Source organism: Scylla paramamosain, chromosome 12 (genome assembly GCF_035594125.1).
Source record: "Scylla paramamosain isolate STU-SP2022 chromosome 12, ASM3559412v1, whole genome shotgun sequence".
NCBI classification, from domain to species: domain Eukaryota; kingdom Metazoa; phylum Arthropoda; class Malacostraca; order Decapoda; family Portunidae; genus Scylla; species Scylla paramamosain.
Window position 1 is genome coordinate 15,875,171 of NC_087162.1, and position 23,381 is coordinate 15,898,551.

The 23,381-nt window shown below is 41.4% G+C and overlaps 1 protein-coding gene across 1 annotated transcript; it reads right to left on the reverse strand.

Moving 5' to 3' along the window:
* Window positions 1-4,107: 4,107 nt before the first annotated feature.
* Window positions 4,108-4,885, reverse strand: LOC135105752 (spore coat protein YeeK-like). The gene is made up of 2 exons (XM_064014209.1): window positions 4,760-4,885; window positions 4,108-4,635 (listed from the first exon to the last, which is right to left on the reverse strand). Exons 1-2 carry the CDS (start codon window positions 4,766-4,768, stop codon window positions 4,369-4,371), a joined length of 276 nt encoding a protein of 91 aa, XP_063870279.1. The 5' UTR covers window positions 4,769-4,885; the 3' UTR covers window positions 4,108-4,368.
* Between the last annotated feature and the right edge of the window lie 18,496 nt (window positions 4,886-23,381).

The window sequence follows — 23,381 nt, forward strand, 5'->3', positions numbered from 1 at the left end:
AGTCACAAGTCACGACGCCGCGAGCGGGAGGCAATGGAAGGCCTTATATATATATATATATATATATATATATATATATATATATATATATATATATATATATATATATATATATATATATATATATATATATATATATATTGGAGAAATCGTCACATATATTACTTAACTAAACTATGATATTAGATAGTACTGTAAGGAAATGGGCATCCACAGAGCAAGTATGGACGCGTCCGTGCTAAGAAAATAAGTCGTTAAAGAAAACTATTCTGCATTCACCATGACAAAGTGTTGCTTCCTTCCGTCGCTGCCTCTCATTCCTGCCCGCTCACCTCTTGTAGATCTGCCTTCTGCCTTTTTTTTTTTTTTTTCACTCATAATTTCTGTATTTTTTTTATTACTAACAATAAGTAGAAATCAAAACAGGGTCATCAGTAAAGAGTGAGAGACCTGAGGTAAATAAACAAGTATTCGTAATAGAAGCATTTGAATAAACCAGTGTGTAGACTTCTCATGTTATTGTGTCACTCCTCACTGTGCCTGTCTCGCTCCTCTCCCCACTTAGGCAACAGATAGCGGTGAGTAAATGAAAAAACGAATTTTGTTTTGGAAATAATTCAGCAGCTCAGCTCATTTTTATTGATGAATATATCTTTTTATTATCCTGTCGTATTCAGGGGAATTTTCTCTATAGGTATGGGCTCTGAAAATGACGAACATACAACATAGTTAATGGCAAAAACTTTTTGAAGCTTTACCTCAGATGTACTGATTACCATTTTATGTTTCTTGTTTGTGTGCTCGTTCGGTCTTTCGTTTGTTTGCTTGTTAGTTCCTTCCTTCCTTCCTTCCTTCCTTCCTTCCTTCCTTCCTTCCTTCCTTCCTTCCTTCCTTCCTTCCTTCCTTCCTTCCTTCCTTCCTTCCTCCCTCCCTCCCTCCCTCCCTCCCTCCCTCCCTCCCTCCCTCTCTCTCTCTCTCTCTCTCTCTCTCTCTCTCTCTCTCTCTCTCTCTCTCTCTCTCTCTCTCTCTCTCTCTCTCTCTCTCTCTCTCTCTCTCTCTGTTTTCAAAAATACACGTCACAAAGGTGGGAGAGCCTGTTCTTAAGAATAATGTAAACTCTTCTGACCGTTTTTGTACGTACGTAGAGGAGTGAAAATTGAACGTATAATATCATGTTGTTGTTGTTTTTTGTTGTTGTTGTTGTTGTAGGGATATTCTGGGTCTTCCCATTTCTATTTATTTATATATATATTTTTTTTATTTAATATACCCCATAAATCTGAGTAAAAACAGTATCTCCTCATTATTCAAGTGTAGCGGGAAGTGTTTTAATTTTTCGACCGTGTGGTACTTTAATTGTATATGAAGTGCGGTAAATAATTCTTAATATACTTCATGTCGGTATCTGCCTGCATCTGCATACCAGCGTGAGATCTCCCTAATTAAACTTGCCTTTTCTTTGATCTGGAGGAAATACGGTGGCAGTGTTGCTCTAACCCAACCGCGATGTGTATGATCAGGTTGTGTATCCTAACTCGGGGAGAAATGTCATTATATATGTATGTATGTATGTATGTATGTATGTATGTATGTATGTTTTTTAATGCGCACCCGGAGATCGGACTCAGGACTCTCCACTTGCTGGGGAGCTGTGGTACCCATGACGCCGGTACGGTCAGGAAAGTGGGAAAAAAGATCTCGTAACTTTTACATCAGTTGTATTGCTTATCATTTCCTTTATTTTTTCACACACACACACACACACACACACACACACACACACACACACACACACACACACACACACACACACACACACACACACACACACACACACACGTACACTGCAGTACAGCGGAGGTGCATTGTAGCAAAGTTAGTGATGTTCTTAGCGTGGTGAAGTGCCTACTGATGGTTGTGCTTCCGTCTAAACCCTTGATATTGCTTCGTGCCGTCCTTTACTTGTTCCTTCACCGCCACTATAATACGCAGGTTTAGGTCATCACTAAGCTGCAGCATTACTGGTGTTTCTTTGTGTAACTTCTTTTGAATTACAAGTTGGCATTCAAAGAGAAATCAATCACGTCCTGGGCAGAGCATCTTTGTGGAATCGTGGCTGATGCGTGAATTTGTGAGCGTGTTTTCCTTGGGCGTCGGTTCGAGTCCTTGATGGGGAAGCGGTCTGGCAGCCGAGTATATACCGTTGTCGTCCAGGAGATAAATAAAGGTTTGAGAGAAGACAGGGCGGGTACATTAAAGTAATTAAAATGCAACAGCTGGGCTTGTATGATGGAGATAATTCTAATCTCATGCTGACGGACGTGGAAGGCTGGGTAAGAAGAACGGAATTACGTAGTTTATTTTTCCTTTTTTTTCCTCTTCACACACACACACACACACACACACACACACACACACACACACAGAGAGAGAGAGAGAGAGAGAGAGAGAGAGAGAGAGAGAGAGAGAGAGAGAGAGAGAGAGAGAGAGAGAGAGAGAAATACCATGCGTCCTAATACTTTTGAGTCCTCCCTGTGGCCCCTGTGGTGGTGTGGGAGGGGTTGCTTTGCTGCACGCTATGTGGCTTGGCTGGAAGAAAACTGGCACCGTGTGGATCACAAAGGGCGACCAAGGCCTGTATTCTGAAACGCTCTGCTCTCTCATCACAACTAATTACAAAGGTCACAAAGATGATTAGCTTGGTTTTCAAGAGTGTTTCTCCTGTTAATGTAGAAATCTTTTTGATGTCATTAGAACCATAAAAATACTTAAAAACCTGTGTCACTTCACCTAGAGCCGTTTGTATGTAATGGTGCGGCGCAGAAGTGTTTCAGTATATGGTCATAAGAGAGGCGGAGGGAGGTAGCTGGTAATTCCCAGATCTGTACCTTTATTATCGTAATAAGACGAGTGGTATGGTCAGGGTCGCCTCCCTGTGAGGGGGAGCAGCCTGCTGTATGGATGGATGGATCTTGTGGTCGCCAACGATAACAAGAACAATAGTTTCCGTCACGTGGAAGGTTTTTTGTTCACACGAAAGAAAAAAAAGTGGTGTACGTAAACGTAAGAACATAAGAGAATAAGGGAATATATAAGAAGCTTTCAGGCCTACACGTGGCAGTTCTCTATGAAACAACCACCTATTTTTTTTTTTTCACCCATCATCCTCATCCATAAATTTGTTTAATCTTTTAAGGCGACCTTATGACTCCTCACTAACAACCTGATGCTGCGTTTATTCCATTCATCCACCATTCTGTTTGAGAACCAGTTCCTTTCTAATTATCTATCTATTTATTTATTTATTTTTTTCATCTAGCTTGATAGCGTCTGAATCCATTATTTCTTGTCTTAAAATTTTGCTTATGTCACCCCTATACCAGTTCAGACGTAGTTACCTTATACACAAAAAAAAAAAAAAGAAACTGACAAGATTCATGTATCCTTGCTGTGTGCAGTGCGCATCGATAGCACTACATGTTTTGAGATGGCTGATGTAGGAGCATTCTGAAACTTTATTCCTGCAGTGAACATTCCTCTCACATAGCAGATTTATACGCCAAGCAATTTTCAAGAAAACTTGTGAAATATCTTTGGAAATCGTCCATCTGGTCTATTTTATCTCGCTATCCTTCATCTGAGTGTCCGCTGTGGCGCCGCGTCTCGTGTTGCGGTGACTTTTTTCCTGAGATTCTTGGCTGTCCCTCGCGGGTCCTTAGAGGAATGTCTCAGCTGCACAGTGCTCACCTCACGACCTCTTGCTTGTATTGATTTATATTGCACTCGCCGCATAATATCTTACTTGTATTGTATTTGACTCACAGCATAAGCTTTTGCTTGTATTATATTTATTGTATTTGACTCACTACATAACCTCTTGCTTGTATTGTATTCTATTTGGCTATTATTACACTTCATGTAATCTTAAGTTCTTAGCCGAGGCTACTCATCTCCCCACCTTGCGCTCCCTGAAGCCCAGGAGGAGGAGTGTGGGCTCGTCTTCTTAATTTAAACTCGTCCACTTCTGACTTATTTAGCGACGAAACAATGCCGAACACAGTTATGAAATTTTATGTGAAGAAAGTTTGGGTTGAAGATACATTGAAGTACAACATTTTTACACTTTATTTTCCATAGGAAAAAAAAAAAAAAGAGAGAGACAGACGACCGAACATGGTTACAGTGTTGGTTTGGCGAAGATGAGTGACAGAAGAAGTTCTTTAGATGGAGAGTAGAGGCGGCAGGGGAAGTAGTTGAGGAAGTGGTTTAGAAGTGGTAATAGGTGTGTTGATGTGTCGCTGCCGAAGCCTTGAACATTCCAAGACTGCTTATATAGGTTTCCTGTCTTGTCCATTACGGGCTTGCGCATCAGTGGTGGTGGTGGTGGTGGTAGTGGCCGCCGTGGCCATAGGATGGACGGTAGTGAGGGCGGTAGTATCCGTGGTGACCGTGATGGTGGTGGTGACCGCCGCCATAGCCGCCAAATCCAAATCCGTAGCCGAATCGCCTGCTGGGGTCAGGGGCGGCAGCTGGGTCAGCGAGGGCCTCGGGGTGAGGAGCTGCGACTGGTTCTGGCATGGCCTGCACCACCACCAGCGCCGTCAGGGCCACAACAACCACCAACAGGAGAGTCAGCTGAGGGGGGAGAGGCGTTATAAGTTCCATGGGTATTATTTGTCTACGATGATGTGGATATGACAAACTAAAAGGCAGACCGAGGCACTGGTTGGGTCTTACAAGCAAGGAAGAGGATACTTACAGCTCGCATGATGTCGAGTGAAGGAAGGTTCCGCTGCGGTGAGAGGAGGAGCTGTGTCTGGTGTGCTGGGAAGCTTGTTACTTCTTTTATAGCCAGCCGGTCTGCACAAGGGCCGCCCCGCCTGAGGGTTGCATCAACTCCGGTAATTCCTGTTGTGCGATGTTTTTGTTGTTTTTGTTGTTGTTGTTGTTGTTGTTGTTGTTGTTGTTGTTGTTGTTGTTGTTGTTGTTGCGGGGATGTTTTGGGTCTTCCCTTTTCTATTTATTTATTTTTTTTTCTTATTTAATGTACCCCATAAATCTGAGCAAAAACAGATTTACTTTAAGGTGGGAGGAAGGAGACTCATTGTTGCTTTGCCTAAAGGTCTGCTGGAAATTATTGACTTCACATGTAAAAAATGCTATTCCAGCTCTTCGCGGTTTGTTACTTGGATGAGAGCTTTGACCGAGCCACGGACTGACAGAGCGGCTCGGAATGTAGAGACGGGACTGTGTTTGATGCTGTGCTGTCTTTTGTTATAATTTCTGAGGTCAAGGCATTTTCTCTTTAGCTGCTTCGTAAAATTCATGTGCAATCCTTATCCTCCTGATGATCCTCTCGTCCGTCAACATTCTTTTTCATTCTTGTTGTGTTCAAGTCTTCAAAGTCATTGTTTGTGAGTGTGTCAGTGTCCTGCACACGCTCCATTCCATTTCTTGATATACGTATAATACAACTCCATTTTCTAACCATTATGAACGCAAAATTTTTCATATTACGATTACCCGTACGAATTAGCTCAGCTCATTCCTTTCAGTCTAAACTGTTCAACTGTTTCAACCGTTCTACTCTTATTTATGTCCTGTGTTAATTGCCGCGCACGTCATTTATTGCGTTACTCAGCATCATGTAAGATCACCTGGAGCGTCTCTCTCCAGCCGCATTCCACATGGCATTCTTGGCTTGGTCTTCTTGATTGTCTGTTCAGAGCTACACCTGTTAAGTCCCCGTCAGATATCATGTTTTGTATTGTTAGATTTATATTGAGGGAACATTTGGTTACTTTCACGAATTTACTTGTAAATGCAAAACTCATGGATTTTTTATTTTTATTTATTTATTTATTTATTCATTTATTTATTTATTTATTTTTTTTTTTTTACCAGCAGTAAGGATATATGTTTAACTCTAGTCGTCCACAGCTTGCAATTATCTGATATGATTTTTTTTTTTTAGAAAATATATCTTTCAAATTCTCATTTAAATCTTGTCACGATCCATTTGCTGCTGAATATCAAAAATTACAATCCAGTTAACATGAAGGAGAGATGAGCTAGCAACACACTTAAATACAGTGTTTACACACTTTATTCTCTGTGAATTGGTGAACAGCTAACCTGAAGGACAGACGGACTAGAAAATACTTCAATACAATATTTTATACACATCATTCTCCATGAATTAGTAAATAGGTGTAACGAGGGAAAGACGCAGGTGTTGATGGTGTTAGTGATGGTGGTGGTGGTGGGTTCGGAACCTTGAAAAGTGTAGGGGTTGATATTCCGGTTTTTCCGTGTTGCCCGTTACTTTTGTCCGGGCATAGGTGGCAGCAGCCCGGGTGATGCACGTGTCTTGTGCCAGCTAGAGCAGGATAGGCAGTCAGGATCACCACCACCACCAGCACCAGCACGGGGATGAGCACGTGCGTTCTCTTTTTGTAGTGTCTAGCAAATTTATGACGAAGTGATAGGCCTGGCACAATTCATTACGTGTGATTGTTGTTGGAGTGTGAGAAATCTGTCTCTGTCTGTCTGTCTGTCTGTCTGTCTCTGTCTGTCTGTCTGTCTGTCTGTCTGTCTGTCTGTCTGTCTACCTACCTATCTACCTATTAGTCCATCTTTCTCCGTTTACCTGTCTGTTTGTCTGTCAATCTATCCATTCATCTATCAGTCTATCTACGTATCTGTCTGTCTCAGTCTATCCGTCTATCTATCTATCTTTTTATCTGTCTATCTGTGGATGCTTTCTGGACTTGACAAAAGCTCTCGTTAAAGTGAATAATTTTAAACTAATTAATAATCCTCTGAAGAGAAGTGTACCTCATTATATTGTAAATACTCTATTTAATTTTTACAGAAATCAAACGTTATTGTCAAGTTCAAAAACCGTCTCAAGTGAATGGACAATGAAGGACTGGACTGCACTGTCTACCTAACTATTTATCTCTCTCTCTCTCTCTCTCTCTCTCTCTCTCTCTCTCTCTCTCTCTCTCTCTCTCTCTCTCTCTCTCTCTCTCTCTCTCTCTCTCTCTCTTCGTCTATGTATCTGTGAATGTTTTTCTATCTTTATATTTATGTATTCATGCATATATGTATGTATTTGTGTTTATCTACCTATCAATCTATCTACCTATCCATCTATCTGCTTATCTCTCTCCGTCTATCTGTATGTCTCTATGGAAGGGAGGGAGGGTATAGATGTGCCTGTGTAGCAAGACAGGACACGTGACGGTTCCGGATACATACAGACTCCTAGCAAAGGTCAGAATAATAGTGACTAATTCCCTCCCTGTCTGTACCCTACACTGTCCTTCGATCGCAATGCCCGGGGTTAGAGTCCAGTCCCCGGAGTAGTGTCGTGCAAGCTTTACCTTTGTGCGTAGGATGACTTTCTGCCGCCTGGTGACCGGGGGAAGGGGGCGGTGTTGGAGAGGTATCGGGGAAGGGGGAAGTGGGAAGGAGTCGCCACCTCGCAACTTTCTCAAGGTCACAGAGAACAGTGACTCCAAATAAATAAATAGTTTGCAGTTGTTCTTTTAACCACGCAGTTCTGTTTTCACTTACGTGTCTTAGTGTTGAGTAGATTAATTGATTGATTGATTGATTGATTGATTGATTGATTGATTGATTGATTGCCATAAGGTGATACACAGGTTGTGCAATATATATGTATAATTTGTACTGTGGCTTAGTCTGCTAATCTCTTTTCTTCCCTAGTAACGAGAAATAACAAAACTTTTCTCACTCCATTAATGTTATGCGCAGCTTATAAGGGATCAAATACCAGACGTCACTTGTACGCTTGTCTTCTTAAGCGCTTCATTTTCTCATCAGGAGCATTTCCAAAAGCCACAGTTATGGTTAGTCTATTTTTTTTTTCCTATTCATGATGCAGACACGGAGCTAAACTATCTCTGTAATTATGAAAACACTTGGAAAACCGTAATACCTTCCACTAAAGCCAGTTTTCATGTGTGTTTTTCCTGTTCGTGATGCAGAAACCAAGCTAAACTAACACTGCAATCATGAAAACAATGGGAAAATCGTAGTAATTTCCAATAAACTGTGTTATGATTAGTCAAGATGAGACGTTGAAATGTGCGAGAGTACGATCCCTTCTCTCCTTACGTAGTTAACGATTTGATATTTTCACCACGATCTCGGGAAGGCACGGAAAAGTACAGGAAGGTGAAGAAACAGGAGCCGCACTCCACACAGGAACCATGACACGATCCTGAGAAAATAAGAATTAGATAAGCAGGGTGTGAAGAGATTGTTTGTTTGTGTCGTGATGGCGGTGGTGGCGATGGTCAGTGGGAATCCTACACACTTCCCCTACGAAAATTCTTCCACTCCTTATCAATACAGCCCTCCCTTCTGACTGATCCTCTTGCAGCATACTCATTCCATCGCTTGCTTCTTTCTTTTACACCGAATCTTTCACTGAATGTACTCTCTCTTTCTCTCTGTCTTCTCAACAAACATGGCCATCCACTCTCACCGCGTCAGACATCTCATAACTCTCTCTCTCTCTCTCTCTCTCTCTCTCTCTCTCTCTCTCTCTCTCTCTCTCTCTCTCTCTCTCTCTCTCTCTCTCTCTCTCTCTCTCAGACCGGCTCATCTCTTTCATGGCTAATCTCACCACACGTGTACCCAGTCCACCCATCAACTTCCTCAATACTAGGTCAACAGGTTTCTCCACTCCCCCTCTTCTTCCTCCTCCTTCTTCTCCGATCTGTTTGTCCCTACGAAGTCTGTTGGTGATAAGTTACACTAGATTAATATTTTGAAGTAAGAAATGTAAGATGCCAAAGGTTCCGTTCTTTCTTGTCCTCCTCCTTCTCCTCGTCGTCATCGTCATCGTCATCATCATCATCATCATCATTATCATAATTAGCTAGGGGTCTGTTGCTGCTTATATTCCTTTGTAGCTAATTCTTTTGTCATCATCATCATCGTCATTATCATCATCATTATCATCATCATCAGGTTTTTTTTTTTTTATATATATAGGAGGGACACCGGGCCAAAGGCAACAAAAATCTAATAAGAAAAAAAAGAGAGAAAAAAAAAGTAAAAGCTCACTGAGATGCCTGTCCCCGAACAGGGTCCGAAGTGGTGGTAAAAAAATTGAAGGATAAACGTCTTGAAACCTTCCTCTTGAAGGAGTTCAAGTCATAGGAAGGTGGAAATACAGAAGCAGGCAGAAAGTTCCAGAGTTTACCAGAGAAAGGGATGAATGATTTAGAATACTGGTTAACTCTTGCATTAAAGAGGTGGACAGAGAGAGAGAGAGAGAGAGAGAGAGAGAGAGAGAGAGAGAGAGAGAGAGAGAGAGAGAGAGAGAGATGAGAGAAAGAAGAAAGTTTTGGCCGCGGGAGGAGGGGAAGCATGCAGTTTGTAAGATCAGAAGAGCAGTTAGCATGAAAATAGGGGTAGAAGACAGGAAGAGATGCAACATTGCGGTGACGAGAAAGAGGAGGAGGAAATGAGTTTTTGAGGCTTTTCCCCGATCAGCAATTTTATAGAGACCAGAAATCAGGCGTTCTGTAGCTTCCCTGCGTGAAATGCTTACTTCCTGAAGGGTTGGGCGTCTATGAAAAGACTTGAAAAAGTGCAGGGTGGCATCATCAGCGTAGGAGTGGATAGGACAAGGAATTTGGTTTAAAAGGTTATTGATGAATAATAAGAACAGAGTGGGTGACAGGACAAAACACTGAGGAACACCACTGTTAATAGATTTTGGAGAAGAACAATAACCATCTACCACAGCAGCAATAAAACCGTCAGAAAGGAAATATGAGTTACAGAGAGAAGGATAGAAACCGTAGAAGGGTAGTTTGGAAATCAAAGCTTTGTGCCAGACTCTATAAAAAGTTTTTGATATATCCAAGGCAACAGCAAAAGTTTCACCAAAATAAAAAAATAAAAAAAACTCCCCACCAAAAAATGCCAGATCACCAGTAGAGCGGCCTTGACGGAACCCATACTGGCGATCAGATAGAAGGTTTTGAAGTGATAGATGTTTAAGAATCTTTCTGTTGAGGATAGATTCAAAAGCTTTAGATAGGCAGGAAATTAAAGCAATAGGACGGTAGTTTGAGGGATTAGAACGGTCACCCTTTTTAGGAACAGGCTGAATGTAGGCAAACTTCCAGCAAGAAGGAAAGGTAGATGTTGACAGACAGAGCTGAAAGAGTTTGACTAGGCAAGGTGCAAGCACGGAGGCACAGTTTCGGAGAACAATAGGAGAGACCCCATCAGGTCCATAAGCCTTCCGAGGGTTTAGTCAGCAAGTGCATGGAAAACATCATTGCGAAGAATTTTAATAGGTAGCATGAAGAAGGCAGAGGGTGGAGGAGAGGGAGGAACAAGCCCTGAATCATCCAAGGTAAACTTTTTTTAGCAAAGGTTTGAGCGACGAGTTCATCTTTAGAGATAGATATGATAGCAGTGGTGCCATCTGGTTGAAATAAAGGAGGGAAAGAAGAAGAAGCAAAGTTATTGGAGGTGTTTTTGGCTAGATGCCAGAAATCACGAGGGGAGTCAGATCTTGAAAGATTTTAACACTTTCTATTAATGAAGGAATTTTTGGCTAGTTGGAGAACAAATTTGGCATGGTTCCGAGTAGAAATATAAAGTGCATGAGACTCTGGTGATGGAAGGCTTAAGTACCTTTTGTGGGCCACCTCTCTATCATGTATAGTACGAGAACAGGCTGTGTTAAACCAGGGTTTGGAAGGTTTAGGTCGAGAGAAAGAGTGAGGAATGTACGCCTTCATGTCAGACTCTATCACCTCTGTTATGCACTCGGCACACAGAAACGGGGCTCTGTCAGGGAAGCAGTGGTCATTCCAAGGAACATCAGCAAAATACCTCCTCAGTTCTCCCCAACTAGCAGAGGCAAAACGCCAGAGGCACCTCCGGTTAGGGGGATCCTGAGGAGGGATTGGAGTGATAGGACAAGATACAGATATGAAATTGTGATTGGGGGACCCCGGCGGAGAAGAGAGGGTAACAGCATAATCAGATGGATTAGAGGTTAGGAAAAGGTCAAGAATGTCCAAGACGGTCAGGAATACGAGTGGGGTGTTGCACTAGTTGCTCTAGGTCGTGGGTGGATAGCAAAGTTGAAGGCTAGTTCACCATGATAGTCAATAAAGGGAGAGAAAAGCCAAAGCTGGTGGCGAACATTGAAATCTCCCTGCATGGAGATTTTCGCAAAGGGAAGAGAGTCAGAATGTGCTCCACTTTGGAAGTTAAGTAGGTAGTCAAAGAATTTCTTATAGTCAGAGAAATTAGTTTAGAGGTATACAACACAGATAAATTTAGTTTGAGAGTGACTCTGTAGTCGTAGCTAGATTGTGGAAAACTCGGAAGATTCAAGAGCGTGGGGACGAGAGCAGGTTGTCATTGCGCACATAAACACAACATCCAGCTTTGGATTGAAAATGAGGATAGAGAAAGTAGGAGGGAACAGAAAAGGGGCTACTGTCAGTTGCCTCAGACACCTGAGTTTCAGTGAGGAAAATATGAGGTTTAGTGGAGGAAAGGTGGTGTCCTACAGATTAAAAATTATATCTAAGACCGCGAATGATGCGGAATTTAATGAAGAAAAAGTTGAGGGAGGTGTGAAGACAATTAGTGTCGATACCAGAAGAGCAGTTCGACCTGGGGACATTTGTGGTCCCCTCCCCAGATGGGGACTCTGAGACTGGTGTAGGAGTCGCCATGATAATTTTGAATTTTGAGTGAAGGGTGTGTGTGTAATTAGGTGCTTGTAGTTTTGTGTGAAGGAAGAGAGTTGTCTTTAGAGGGCAGGCTGTGACTGCCCCCTTGTATTGTGAGACACAAAGAGAAACGTTCAGTGAGATCACAGCTGTGTTTAATAAAGAATTCACAGCACCCCCTGATCCAGTGCTTTACCTCACTGGGAGTAATTATCGTTTCGGCAGGTTCCTACTGCCTCTTGGTGATACCAGTACATGATACCAATACAGAGCAGGTCTTCCCAATGTTTTTAACTCCTCAGTGATCGAGTTCTCACTTCCCAGACCTCAACTTAACAAGCATTGTGGGTGACTGTCTGTCCAGGCGGTGTGCAGAGGGTGAGGTGCCCTTGTGGCCTGCTCACCTCAGCGTGGCAACAAGCGGCGCTTGTAATAGAAAGAAAGTTGACTCAGATAAGAGAGAAAAAAAAATGTAGGTATTACATAGTAAACCGGCGCCTCTCCTATCAACGTGGATTTGTTTATAGCATGTTCTTGCTCCGGTATACCTCATGAGAGAGAGAGAGAGAGAGAGAGAGAGAGAGAGAGAGAGAGAGAGAGAGAGAGAGAGAGAGAGAGAGAGAGGGAGAGAGAGAGAGAGAGAGAAGAAAACAAATGAATAAAAGGTAGACAAATATCTGGTGGTAACAAGACACCAGCTTCGTAAACTAAATTGACCAACTCTCCCGGTTCTTCTCTCTCTTTTTTTTTTTTTTGACGGGTGGAGCAGGGTTTTGTTTTTATTTGTATTCATTTTCGTACCCTTGGCGAGTCTCCCTTACACGCAAGGGAAAAAAAAGACACATGACTCTTGTTGTGGAGGTTCAGAGAAAGTGATTGTCTGTTCGTTAATCCTTATGTACACTTAGACACAACAAAACTACACAGTTGAGAGAGAGAGAGAGAGAGAGAGAGAGAGAGAGAGAGAGAGAGAGAGAGAGAGAGAGAGAGAGAGAGGCATTCCAGTCTATTATGCATGACGTGGCCGCGGGGAGAGTGGAAGATGTAAAGCAATGATAATAGTAGGTGGAGGAGCCTCGCCCTGCCTCACTTCACCTTTCTGACCTTGAAACCTGTACATGGTGGTGGTGGTGGTGATAATATGACAGAGTTAAAGAGGAAGTAGGAAAGATGTGAAACGTTTACATACTGAGGAGGAGGAAGAGGAGGAGGAGTGAGAAAGAAGAAAAAGAAAAAGAACAACAGCAACAATAACAAAACAAAAAAAAAAGAAATAGAAGAAGGAGAAGGAGGAAAAGAGGAATAAGAAGATGAAGAAAAAGAAGAAAAGGAAGACGAAGAAGAAAAAGAAGAAGAAGAAGAAGAAGAAGAAGAAGAAGAAGAAGAAGAAGAAGAAGAAGAAGAAGAAGAAGAAAGGCAAGGAACTGATTGTGTGCAAAAATGGGAGAGTAAGGAATGCGTGTTAATAAGGATGAAGGTTAAAACGAAGGAAAGGGAACAGAGAAATACTCAGAGAAACTGGCAGGAAACATCAGCCCAGTACAAAGGAAAAATGGAAGGAGGATAATAGGAAAAGAAAGCATACTTGAAGGAGAGAGAGAGAGAGAGAGAGAGAGAGAGAGAGAGAGAGAGAGAGAGAGAGAGAGAGAGAGAGAGAGAGAGAGAGAGAGAGAGAGAGAGGCAAAACAGATCCCGTGTGGTCAGTAAAGCAAAACAGGAGCATAAATATTTAAAAATAAAATTAAAGAAAAAGAAAGCTTTTGGATTCTTACGTGGAAAGGATGCTTTCTTTGAACTTTTCTTTCTTAATACACACACACACACACACACACACACACACACACACACACACACACACACACACACACACACACACACACACACACAGTCAAGATCAGAAAAACTGTGAGTTTATCGGTGTTTGCATTACAGTCCTCACCATTATGTGGTCGCATCATGGTGCGGAAAGAAGGTAATGGTTTTGCAATTAGTCTTCGTAGTGGGATGAAAGTTGCCTGTCTTCGCATTCCAGGAGCAGCCGAGGGAATAATTGTGCGTTGTGAAGGACTTGAAGGAAACGAGCGAGGGACAGGAAACACCTCCTTTGCATTGTTATTCTTCCCAGGAGACGAGGCAGGCTTCAAGACACTTCTCCGAATTTAGATGATCTTTTTGTCCTCTTTCTTTTAGGGACTGGTACCTCGTTTTTTTCTTTTCCTAATTCGTTTGTGCTACCTTTGGCCAATGTCCTTCGTACATAAAAAAAAGAAAAAAAAAAAAAAAAAAAAAAAAAAAAAAAAAATATATATATATATATATATATATATATATATATATATATATATATATATATATATATATATATATATATATATATATATATATATATATATATATATATATGTATTATTGGCTAAGCCTAGACAGACAGACAGACCGAAACAGAAACAAGCGGATAGACAGACAGGTTAATAGATAAAACAGAAAAAAAAGAAAAACAGACGAACAGACTATATAGCCTAATAGAGAAACAGACGTACATACAAACAGACAGTCTATCAGATAAACAAAAAAAAAAAAAAAAAACGAAAGACAAACAGGCAGATAGATAAATATATAAATGGATGAAACAGTGATCGAAAGTAGACGATCTTGTGTGCTACCTGCACAGCAGTCTTGCCCCAAGGACAGCACCTCCCCCCCCACCGCTGTACAGTGTAGGAGAATGTAAGGCAGGAAGGCAGACTGAGCCATAACTGTCTCTGGCACGTCTCTTCGTCTCCACTACTGTTACCGTCATGCTCTTTGGGTCGCTCGTGTATATTTCATGCGTGTGGAATTACCTAGACAGGATGCTGATTTCACGTGTACCTTACGGGATATATTTGTTCGTTGAAAGATGTTTTTTTTTTCTTATTATATGAAGTTATTTTTATCAATGACTAAACTGAAAACTAATGCCTTAATGAATTGCTACGTCTGTGAAGGTTAAGTTTATTTATTTACTTGTTCGTTTTATTTTTTCATTCATTCATTCACTTCTTTATTGATCTGTTTTTAATCTTCATTGTGCATCCTTAGTCTCCTTGCATGTGGCGTCACTGGTTGGCTAGTATTTTGCATGGCGTTTAGGCGTTGTGACGCATATTAAGGCAGGTCAGGGGAAAGTGGGTTAGGACTTAGGACACGGTTGGGCAAGATAGGTCAAGAAAAGACAGGACGTAAGGTAGATAGATTAGGACACGGCTGGGAAAGGTAGGGCAGGGAAAGACAGGAGGAAGGGCAGAGCAAGGTAGGGTACTAAAGGTTTGAGGTGCCGTGTCCTATCGTTTTAAGCAAATAAAATCTTAACAAAGCGTCGGACAAGGATGCTGTTTTGGCAGTGGATGTTTGAGATCCAGACCTAATGTGCAAAAATATGCTTTGGTGTCATATGTGGATAATGAAGGCAACAATAAGAGTACATTTAGGGTAAACTTAGCTAAGATTTACAGGCATTGGTAGTGAGACTATGTTTCGTCGTGATAGATGCCCCGCTTACTCCTCATCCTTTCGTGATGCTGACGTGAGGTTTAACTTTGACCTAAGAGAAATCACCCATCCATCCGGTAGTTCTGTTTTTTTTGCCTCACACACACACACACACACACACACACACACACACACACACACACACACACACACACACACACACACACACACACACACACACACACACACACACACACACACACACACACACACACACACACACACAACGATAGGACACGGCCCCTCTAACCTTTAGTAAAGGCTTAGCGTTAATAGTTTCGTGTAGTAGATCTACATTATAATCACGCTGCATTGACTATGAAAGGAATTTATAGCCTGGGGTGATCGCTCTTCTGCACATTTCATATGTCGTGCTCACAATGTTGCATGCAAGATCAATTAATTATTATACACGTGGCCCGGGAATGATATTGGACACTGGTCATTTTCGATATTTAATTCATTAAAATTAAGTACAAAATCAGTTTCAATCAAGGAACTTGCAGTTTATTTTCCACATTTTTTTTTGTTTTCATAGTTCAGTCACAAAATTCAACTCGCATCCCACACGTCAGAGTTCAACATTCACGTCAGTAACATCAAACACAGTACACAAAGACACAATACACAACATCCTATAACTAAACATCAAAATAACACAAACATCCAACAAATCCTATAGGTTTTCTCCTTTCACCTCCATCAAATTATTAATTAAATAATTTTCCTAGACTGCGTTACACAACCTTTAAGCTCTACTCACAAACAACAACATGTGCCTCTCGATCTCGTCTCAGCCTCTCTGGTCTGGGACTAAAACCCCTTTCTCTCCATCAGCTACTGAATTATTCCACTGTTACACATTATAATATACTCAAACGATTCTATTAATGACCCGGTCCTTAGGCGTGGTGACTTATGCATCCTAATCAATTACACACTACTTTTTGACCTTTTAACCTATCTAATACTATATGTGGTCTTTCAGAAAATATCCTTGACCAATCACAGACTACCTCTGGCCAATCAAAAATTAAGGCAAGGTTCAAGGCGGAGTGTATGTAGGCATCGATATGTTTTCCTAGGTCAACCTTTCCTTGGTAATTTACTTTCCCCTTCTGGCTCCACCTTCCCTTTCGCTCCGCCTCCTTGATACGGTGCCCTATGTTAATCCTCTTTTTCCGGTAGTGGTGACCCGCTTCATGTTTGTTGTTTTTGGTTATGGGATCTTGTGCTATTTCCTTCTTCCTGTTGTTCTGGCCTCTTGTTTTTGCGCTTTCCGGTTTCCTAATCGTGGACATCTCATAGGAAGCTGGAAATTGCTCTTCCGGAGGAGACCGGCTTGTTGTTTCCCTGCTCCTCTTATTTATTTTACTTTCTTCTCTCTTATTTTCTTCTTTCTTCTTTTCTTCTTTCTTCTTTCTTCTTCTCTCTCGTTTCTTTCTTATGTAATATACTGGTGCGTTCAGAGTTACAATACATATAACGGGTGCAAAGACTCGTCTTCATCACTTGATACAGTTTGGATTCTATAAAATTGAGTCTCTTCCTCGTAATTACATCGTGCATGGGAGGGATTCGCCTTCTACGAGGCTCCTAGCAAACATTTCACTGCTCTCTTATATTGTACATTTAGCTTGTCGGGATTGTGCATGAGCCAGTTTTCGTGCTACAGAGGAGAGAAGACGTCATGGCGACGTGGAACACCGTGCGCTTGTTGGCATGATGTACGCCATATGTTGCTAGCGACGCGTAATATAGCAAACTTATTTAGTTGTGACTCGTTAGATGGTTCATGTAATCCCGATACAGTACTCATTTTAGCGTCGTTGCTGAACCACCCTCCCAGATACAGATAATTCGTACTATACCATAGTGTAGTGGAGCGTGTTGTGAGTGTCACAGTGTCCTCAGCCTTCCCACGAATCACTAGGAACTTCGTTTTCTTCTCGTTCATCACCATGCCATATTCCTGACAATAGTCAGGCACATTTCTCTGGACGTGGCCAGGATTGCCACGTCATCCACTAGTAAAAATGCATGTAAATCCCTTAAAAGACTCTCAGCACCGACATTCCTCTTCAACATGCTCATCGTATTGTCCATATATACAGTAAATAACAGGCAGCTCGACGGGCCCCCCTGGCGCACACCCGCCGTGGCCTTGATGGTGGCGAAGCGGAGCACGCTTCTGGTGCATACGTAGAGAGATAGCCCGCAGCACCTGAACTAGCTTATCACGGGGCAATCTGTGGTAAGCTTTGCTGTAATGAAGGAATAATATATACAGCTTTGTTTTCTTCCAGTACGCAGATCTGGAGTCAGTTAACATCTCGTAAACAGCCTGACAGTTCTGAGGCCCGTATTCAGAAACGCTTTGCTCTTTCACCACGACTATTTTCAAGGCCATAGAGATAATTAGCCTGATTCTCAAGCGTGCCTCTCCTGTTAATAATATAGAAATGTCGTTAATTTGTCACAAGCAGCTTAAAAACATCCTGAAAAACCCGTTTAACTTTACCACGACATTGAAAACATTCGGGGTGAGAGAGCAGTGCGTCTCTGAATACGGGCCTCAGAGTTGCCAGGCAGTTTAGGAGATGCCAACTGGTGCCAGAAAGATTAACAATTTTTGTTTATACCCAAAAATTATGTGGCTTGTGTTTTGAATGGCAAGCTCAATAAAAAGACACCAAAATTGAGGATTTGAATGTTCGGGAGTGAGAGGAAAAAGGGAAAGGCGACTTGCCTTGCAGTAGTGAAGCACACACACACACACACACACACACACACACACAGAACACGGTATCCTTGGCGACCCGGCACGCGGAGCCCAGGATTTTCCAGTTGTTTCCAGGTGTTTTCTAGATTCGGGTGTGTAAGAGGAGGAGGAAGAGGAGGTGGAAGGGAGAGGAGGAGTACAATGAGGAGGAAAGAGGAGAAGGAGGTATGGAAAGGAGGGGAAAAAAACATTTCGGTGCCATATTATATATTTCTTTCCTTAATGAATTTAGCTTTTTTTCATATTTAATTTATTATAGAAAATATAACAAACTATAATATATAATAAATCTGCTCTAGCTGTGTTTTGTTTGTCGATAGAAAAGTTATTTATTTTTTCTTATTAGCACGCCTAGAATTATTTTGATATTTAGTTTAAGACTTAAAAGATATAAGAACATATACCAATTAATAATATCTAATAGAATCCATTCCAGCAATTCGTACTTTCAATTATAAAGTAACTCCGTTGCTGGATTTGAAAAAAAAATAAATCTTTATATGACGAGGAATGAATATTTTCTTTATTTATAAGGAATGAAAAAAAAAAAAAATCGTATTCCCAATGTTTTTTTTCTTTTTCCTTTTTTTATGTAAGAAGGCCACTGGCCAAGGCCAACAAAAAAATTATATATAAAAAAGGTCCACTTAATGCTAGGCCCTACAGAGAATTCCAAATAGAGAAATTAAATAATGGAGGATAAGGTCTTGAAACCTCCTCTTGAAAGATTTGATCAAGTCATAGGAAGGAGGAAACACAGGAAGAGGCAAGGAGTTCAGTTTACCAGAGAAAGGGATGAAAGACTGATAATACTGGTTAACTCTTGCAATAGAGAGGTAGACACAAAAGGGATGAGAGAAAGAAGAAAGTCTTGTGCAGCGAGGCCGCGGGAGGAGGGGAGGTATGCAGTTAGCAAGATCATAATAGCAGTTACCATGAAATTAGCCGTGGAAGATAGCAAGAGATGCAGCATTGCGGCGATGAGAAAGAGGCTAAAGACAGTAAGATAGAGGAGAGGAGTTGATAAGACGAAAAGGTTTTGATTTCACCTTGTCTAGAAGAGCGGTATGATTGGAATCGCCCCACACCAGTATGTGGGGCATACTCCATACATGGACGGACAAGGTCCTTGTACAGAGTTAGTAGCTGGGGGAATGAGAAAAACTGGCAGAGATGACTCAGAACGCTTAACTTCATAGAAGTTGTTTTAGCTAGAGATGAAATGTGAAGTTTCTAGTTTAGAATAAGTAAAAGACAGACCGAGGATGTTCAGCCTAGAAGAGGGGGACAGTTGAGTGTCATTGAAGAAGAGGGGATAGTTGTCTGGAAGGTTGTGTCGAGTGGATAGATGGAGAAATTGAGTTTTGAGGCTTTGAGCAATACTAAGTTTGCTCTGCCCCAATAAGAAATTTTAGGGAGATGAGAAGTCAGGCGTTTTGTGGCTCCCCTGCGTGAACTGTTTACTTCCTGAAAGGTTGGAGGTCTACGAAAAGACGTGGAAAAGTGGAAGGTGGTATCATCATCAGCGTAGGTGTGGATAGGACAAGAAGTTTGGTTTACAGGATCATTGATAAACAATAAGAAGAGAGTGGGTGACAGGACAGAATCCTGAGAAATACCACTGTTAATAGATTTGGGAGAAGAACAATGACCGTCTACCACCGCAGCAAATGGTGAGAAGAGACCCTCGAGATGAAGTTACAGAGAGAGAAGGATAGAAGCTGTAGGAGGGTAGTTTGGAAATCAAAACTTTGTACCAGACTCTGTCAAAACCTTTTGATATGCCTTAAGCAAAAACAAAAGTTTCACCAAAATCTTTAAAAGAGGATGACCAAGAAAAAAAAAAAAGCCATATCACCAGTAGAGCGGCCTTGACGGAACCCATACTGCCGATCAGATTGAAGGTTGTGAAGCGATAGATGTTTAAGAATCTTCCTTTTGAGGATAGATTCAAAAACTTTAGATAAGCAGGAAATTAAAGTGACGGTAGTATGAGGGATTAGAACTGTCACCCTTTTTTAGGAACAGGTTAAATGTAGGCAAATTTCCAGCAGGAAGGAAAGGTAGACATTGATAGGCTGGGTTGAAAGAGTTTGACTAAGCAAGGTGTAAGTAAGAAGGCACAGTTTCGAAGAACAATAGGAGGGACCCCATCAGGTACATAAGCCTTCCGAGGGTTTAGGCCAGCGAGGGCGTGGAAAACATCACTGCGAAGGATCTTAGTGGGCAGCATGAAGTAGTCAGAAGGTGGAGGAGAGGAGGAACAAGCCCTGAATCATCCAAGGTAGACTTTTTTAGCAAAGGTTTGAGCGAAGAGTTCAGCTTTAGAAATAGACGAGATGGCAGTGGTGCCATCAGGTTGAAATAAACGAGGGAAAGATGAAGAAGCAAAGTTATTGGAGATGCTTTTGGCTAGATGCCAGAAGTCATGAGGGGAGTTAGATCTTGAAAGATTTTGTCACTTTCTATTAATGAAAAAGTTTCTGGCTAAATGGAGAACAGACTTGGCATGATTCCGGGCAGAAATATAAAGTCCATGAAATTCTGGTGATGGAAGGCTCAAGTATCTTTTGTGGGCTACCTCTCTATCATGTATAACACGAGAACAGGCTGTGTTAAACCAAGGTTTGGAAGGTTTAGGTCGAGAGAAAGAGTGAGGAATGTACGCCTCCATGCCAGACACTATCACCTCACAGAAATGGGTCTCTGATACGTAAGCAGAAGTCATTCCAAGGAAAATCAGCATAATACCTCCTCAGGTACCCCCAATTAGCAGAGGTAAAACGCCAGAGGCACCTCCGCTTTGGTGGATCCTGAGGAGGGATTGGAGCGATAGGACAAGATACAGATATAAGATTGTGATCGGAGGAGCCTAACGGAGAAGATAGGGTAACAACACTAGCAAAAGGATTAGGGGTTAGGAAAAGGTCAAGAATGTTGGGCGTATCTTCAAGACGGTCAGGAATACGAGTAGTGTCTTGCACCAGTTGCTTTAGGTTGTGGAGGATAGCAAAGTTGAAGGCTAGTTCACCAGGATGGTCAGTGAAGGGAGAGAAAAGCTAAAGTTGTTGGTAAACATTGAAGTCTCCAAGAATGGAGATCTCCGCAAAAGGGAAGAGAGTCAGAATGTGCTCCGCTTTGGAAGTTAAGTAGTCAAAAAATTTCTTATAGTCAGAGTAGTTAGGTGAGAGGTATGCAACATAGATAAATTTAGTTTGAGAGTGACTCTGCATTCGTAGCCAGATGGTGGAAAACTCGGAAGATTCAAGAACGTGGGTACGAGAGCAGGTTAAGTCGTTGTGCACATAGACGCGACATCCAGCTCTGGATTAAAAATGAGGACAGAAAAATCAGGAGGGAACAGAAAAGGGGTTAATCAATTGTTTCAGTGAGGAAAAGAAGATGAGGTTTAGCAGAGGAGAGGTGGTGTTCTACAGATTGTTAATTAGATACAAGTCAGCGAGTGTTGCAGAAATTAATGAAGAAAAAAGTTGAGAGGGGTGTCAAAACACTTATTGTCGATACCAGAACAGCAGTCCGAACTGGGAACATTTGTGGTGTTCTACGGAGATGGGGACTCCGAGGCTGTTGTAGGAGTTGCCATGATAATTTTGAATTTTGAGTGAAGGGTGTGTGTGTAATCAGGTGCTTGTAGTTTTGTCTTTAGAGGGCAGGCTGCGACTGCCCTCTTGTGTTGTGAGACACAAAGGGAAACGTTCAGTGAGGTCACAGCTGGGTTTAATGATAAGTTCACAGCACCCCCTGATCCAGCGATTTAGACCTCACTGGGAGTAATTAACGTTTCGGCAAGTGTTTACTGCCTCCTCCTGTAAATGTAATAGAATTTAGTCTGGGTGTGTTTTCTCGATATTAAATTTTTATTTATTTATTTTTTTTTTGTGGTGCCATTCGTAAAGCTTACAGATTTTTCTTTATTATGACTCAGGTTTGAAATAATTTGATATTCACGACGTTAGTTAAAGTATATAGTCAGAATATGTAGTGCATTCCAGTCTAGGCGTCTTTTTTTCTTCCCGTCATGTTAAAAATCAAACTTAACTGCGTAAATATATATATACACACACGTTGAGACGGACATTTTTCCTGCCTACATTTCTGTCTGTATATCAATATTTAACTAAAGTTCCGGGCGTTTCCAAGATTCAGACGTGAAGAAAAGCCAGAATTAACCGCGAAAATAGATAAATAACCAAAATGCCACAAATAAGACTTACGAAAATTGAAGGATGCAGTCCCGTTCAGAGTGTCCACCATGACGTTATCAAGACCCAGAACGAGACCTTCCCTCCTTTCACCAAGTGTCTCTTTGTCAATATTTCCTTCAGTTTCCAGGGTTTTCCGGAAATTTCCAGGTATTTTCCAGACTGAAACACGTAGATTGTAGTAGTAGAAGAAGAAAGAAATGAAGATTGGAGGAGGAGGAGGAAGAAGGAAGGAGGAATGATGGGGGAGTAGGGATGGAGAGCGGTAGTAGGAAGAGGAGAAAATGAGGAGTGGAGGTGGAGGAGGAGGAAGGAATGAGGGATGGCGGGGGTAGGAGGATGAAGAGTGGTAGTAGTAGTAGGAGGAGGAGGAGGAGGAGGAGGAGAACATTGGGTGTATTTCATGTTTTCCTGACCAGCACTAGTGTTTTAAACGTCAATTATACAGCTTTATGACTCGTCTCTGATCGGCGCCACACACACACACACACACACACACACACACACACACACACACACACACACACACACACACACACACACACACACACACACACACACACACACAGTTTGTTAACTGCCTAAAGAATAAACCGTTTATTATTATTATTATTATTATTATTATTATTATTATTATTATTATTATTATTATTATTATTATTATTATTATTATTATTATTACACACACACACACACACACACACACACACACACACACACACACAGGGCAGTAAAGCGGATGGGAGTACAGTGTTATCTAGTGATTTAGTACCTTTTCTTAATATTTACAGCCAGATTTAACGCTGTGTGTAACGTGAGCAGAATACCGTTTTCAGGTAGGACGGTCGCACTTTTTTCAACACATCTGCAACTTATATAAAATAAAATGACTGACTTGTTTTGCTTGTCCCGCGTTTTGGTCACCGTCCCGCCAACTTCAAATGGAACAAAATCCATGTGCGTGTTATAAAGATTATTTTGTCTCCAGCGTGCAGCTCGAGGAAATGAAATGTGTGTATATATATATATATATATATATATATATATATATATATATATATATATATATATATATATATATATATATATATATATATA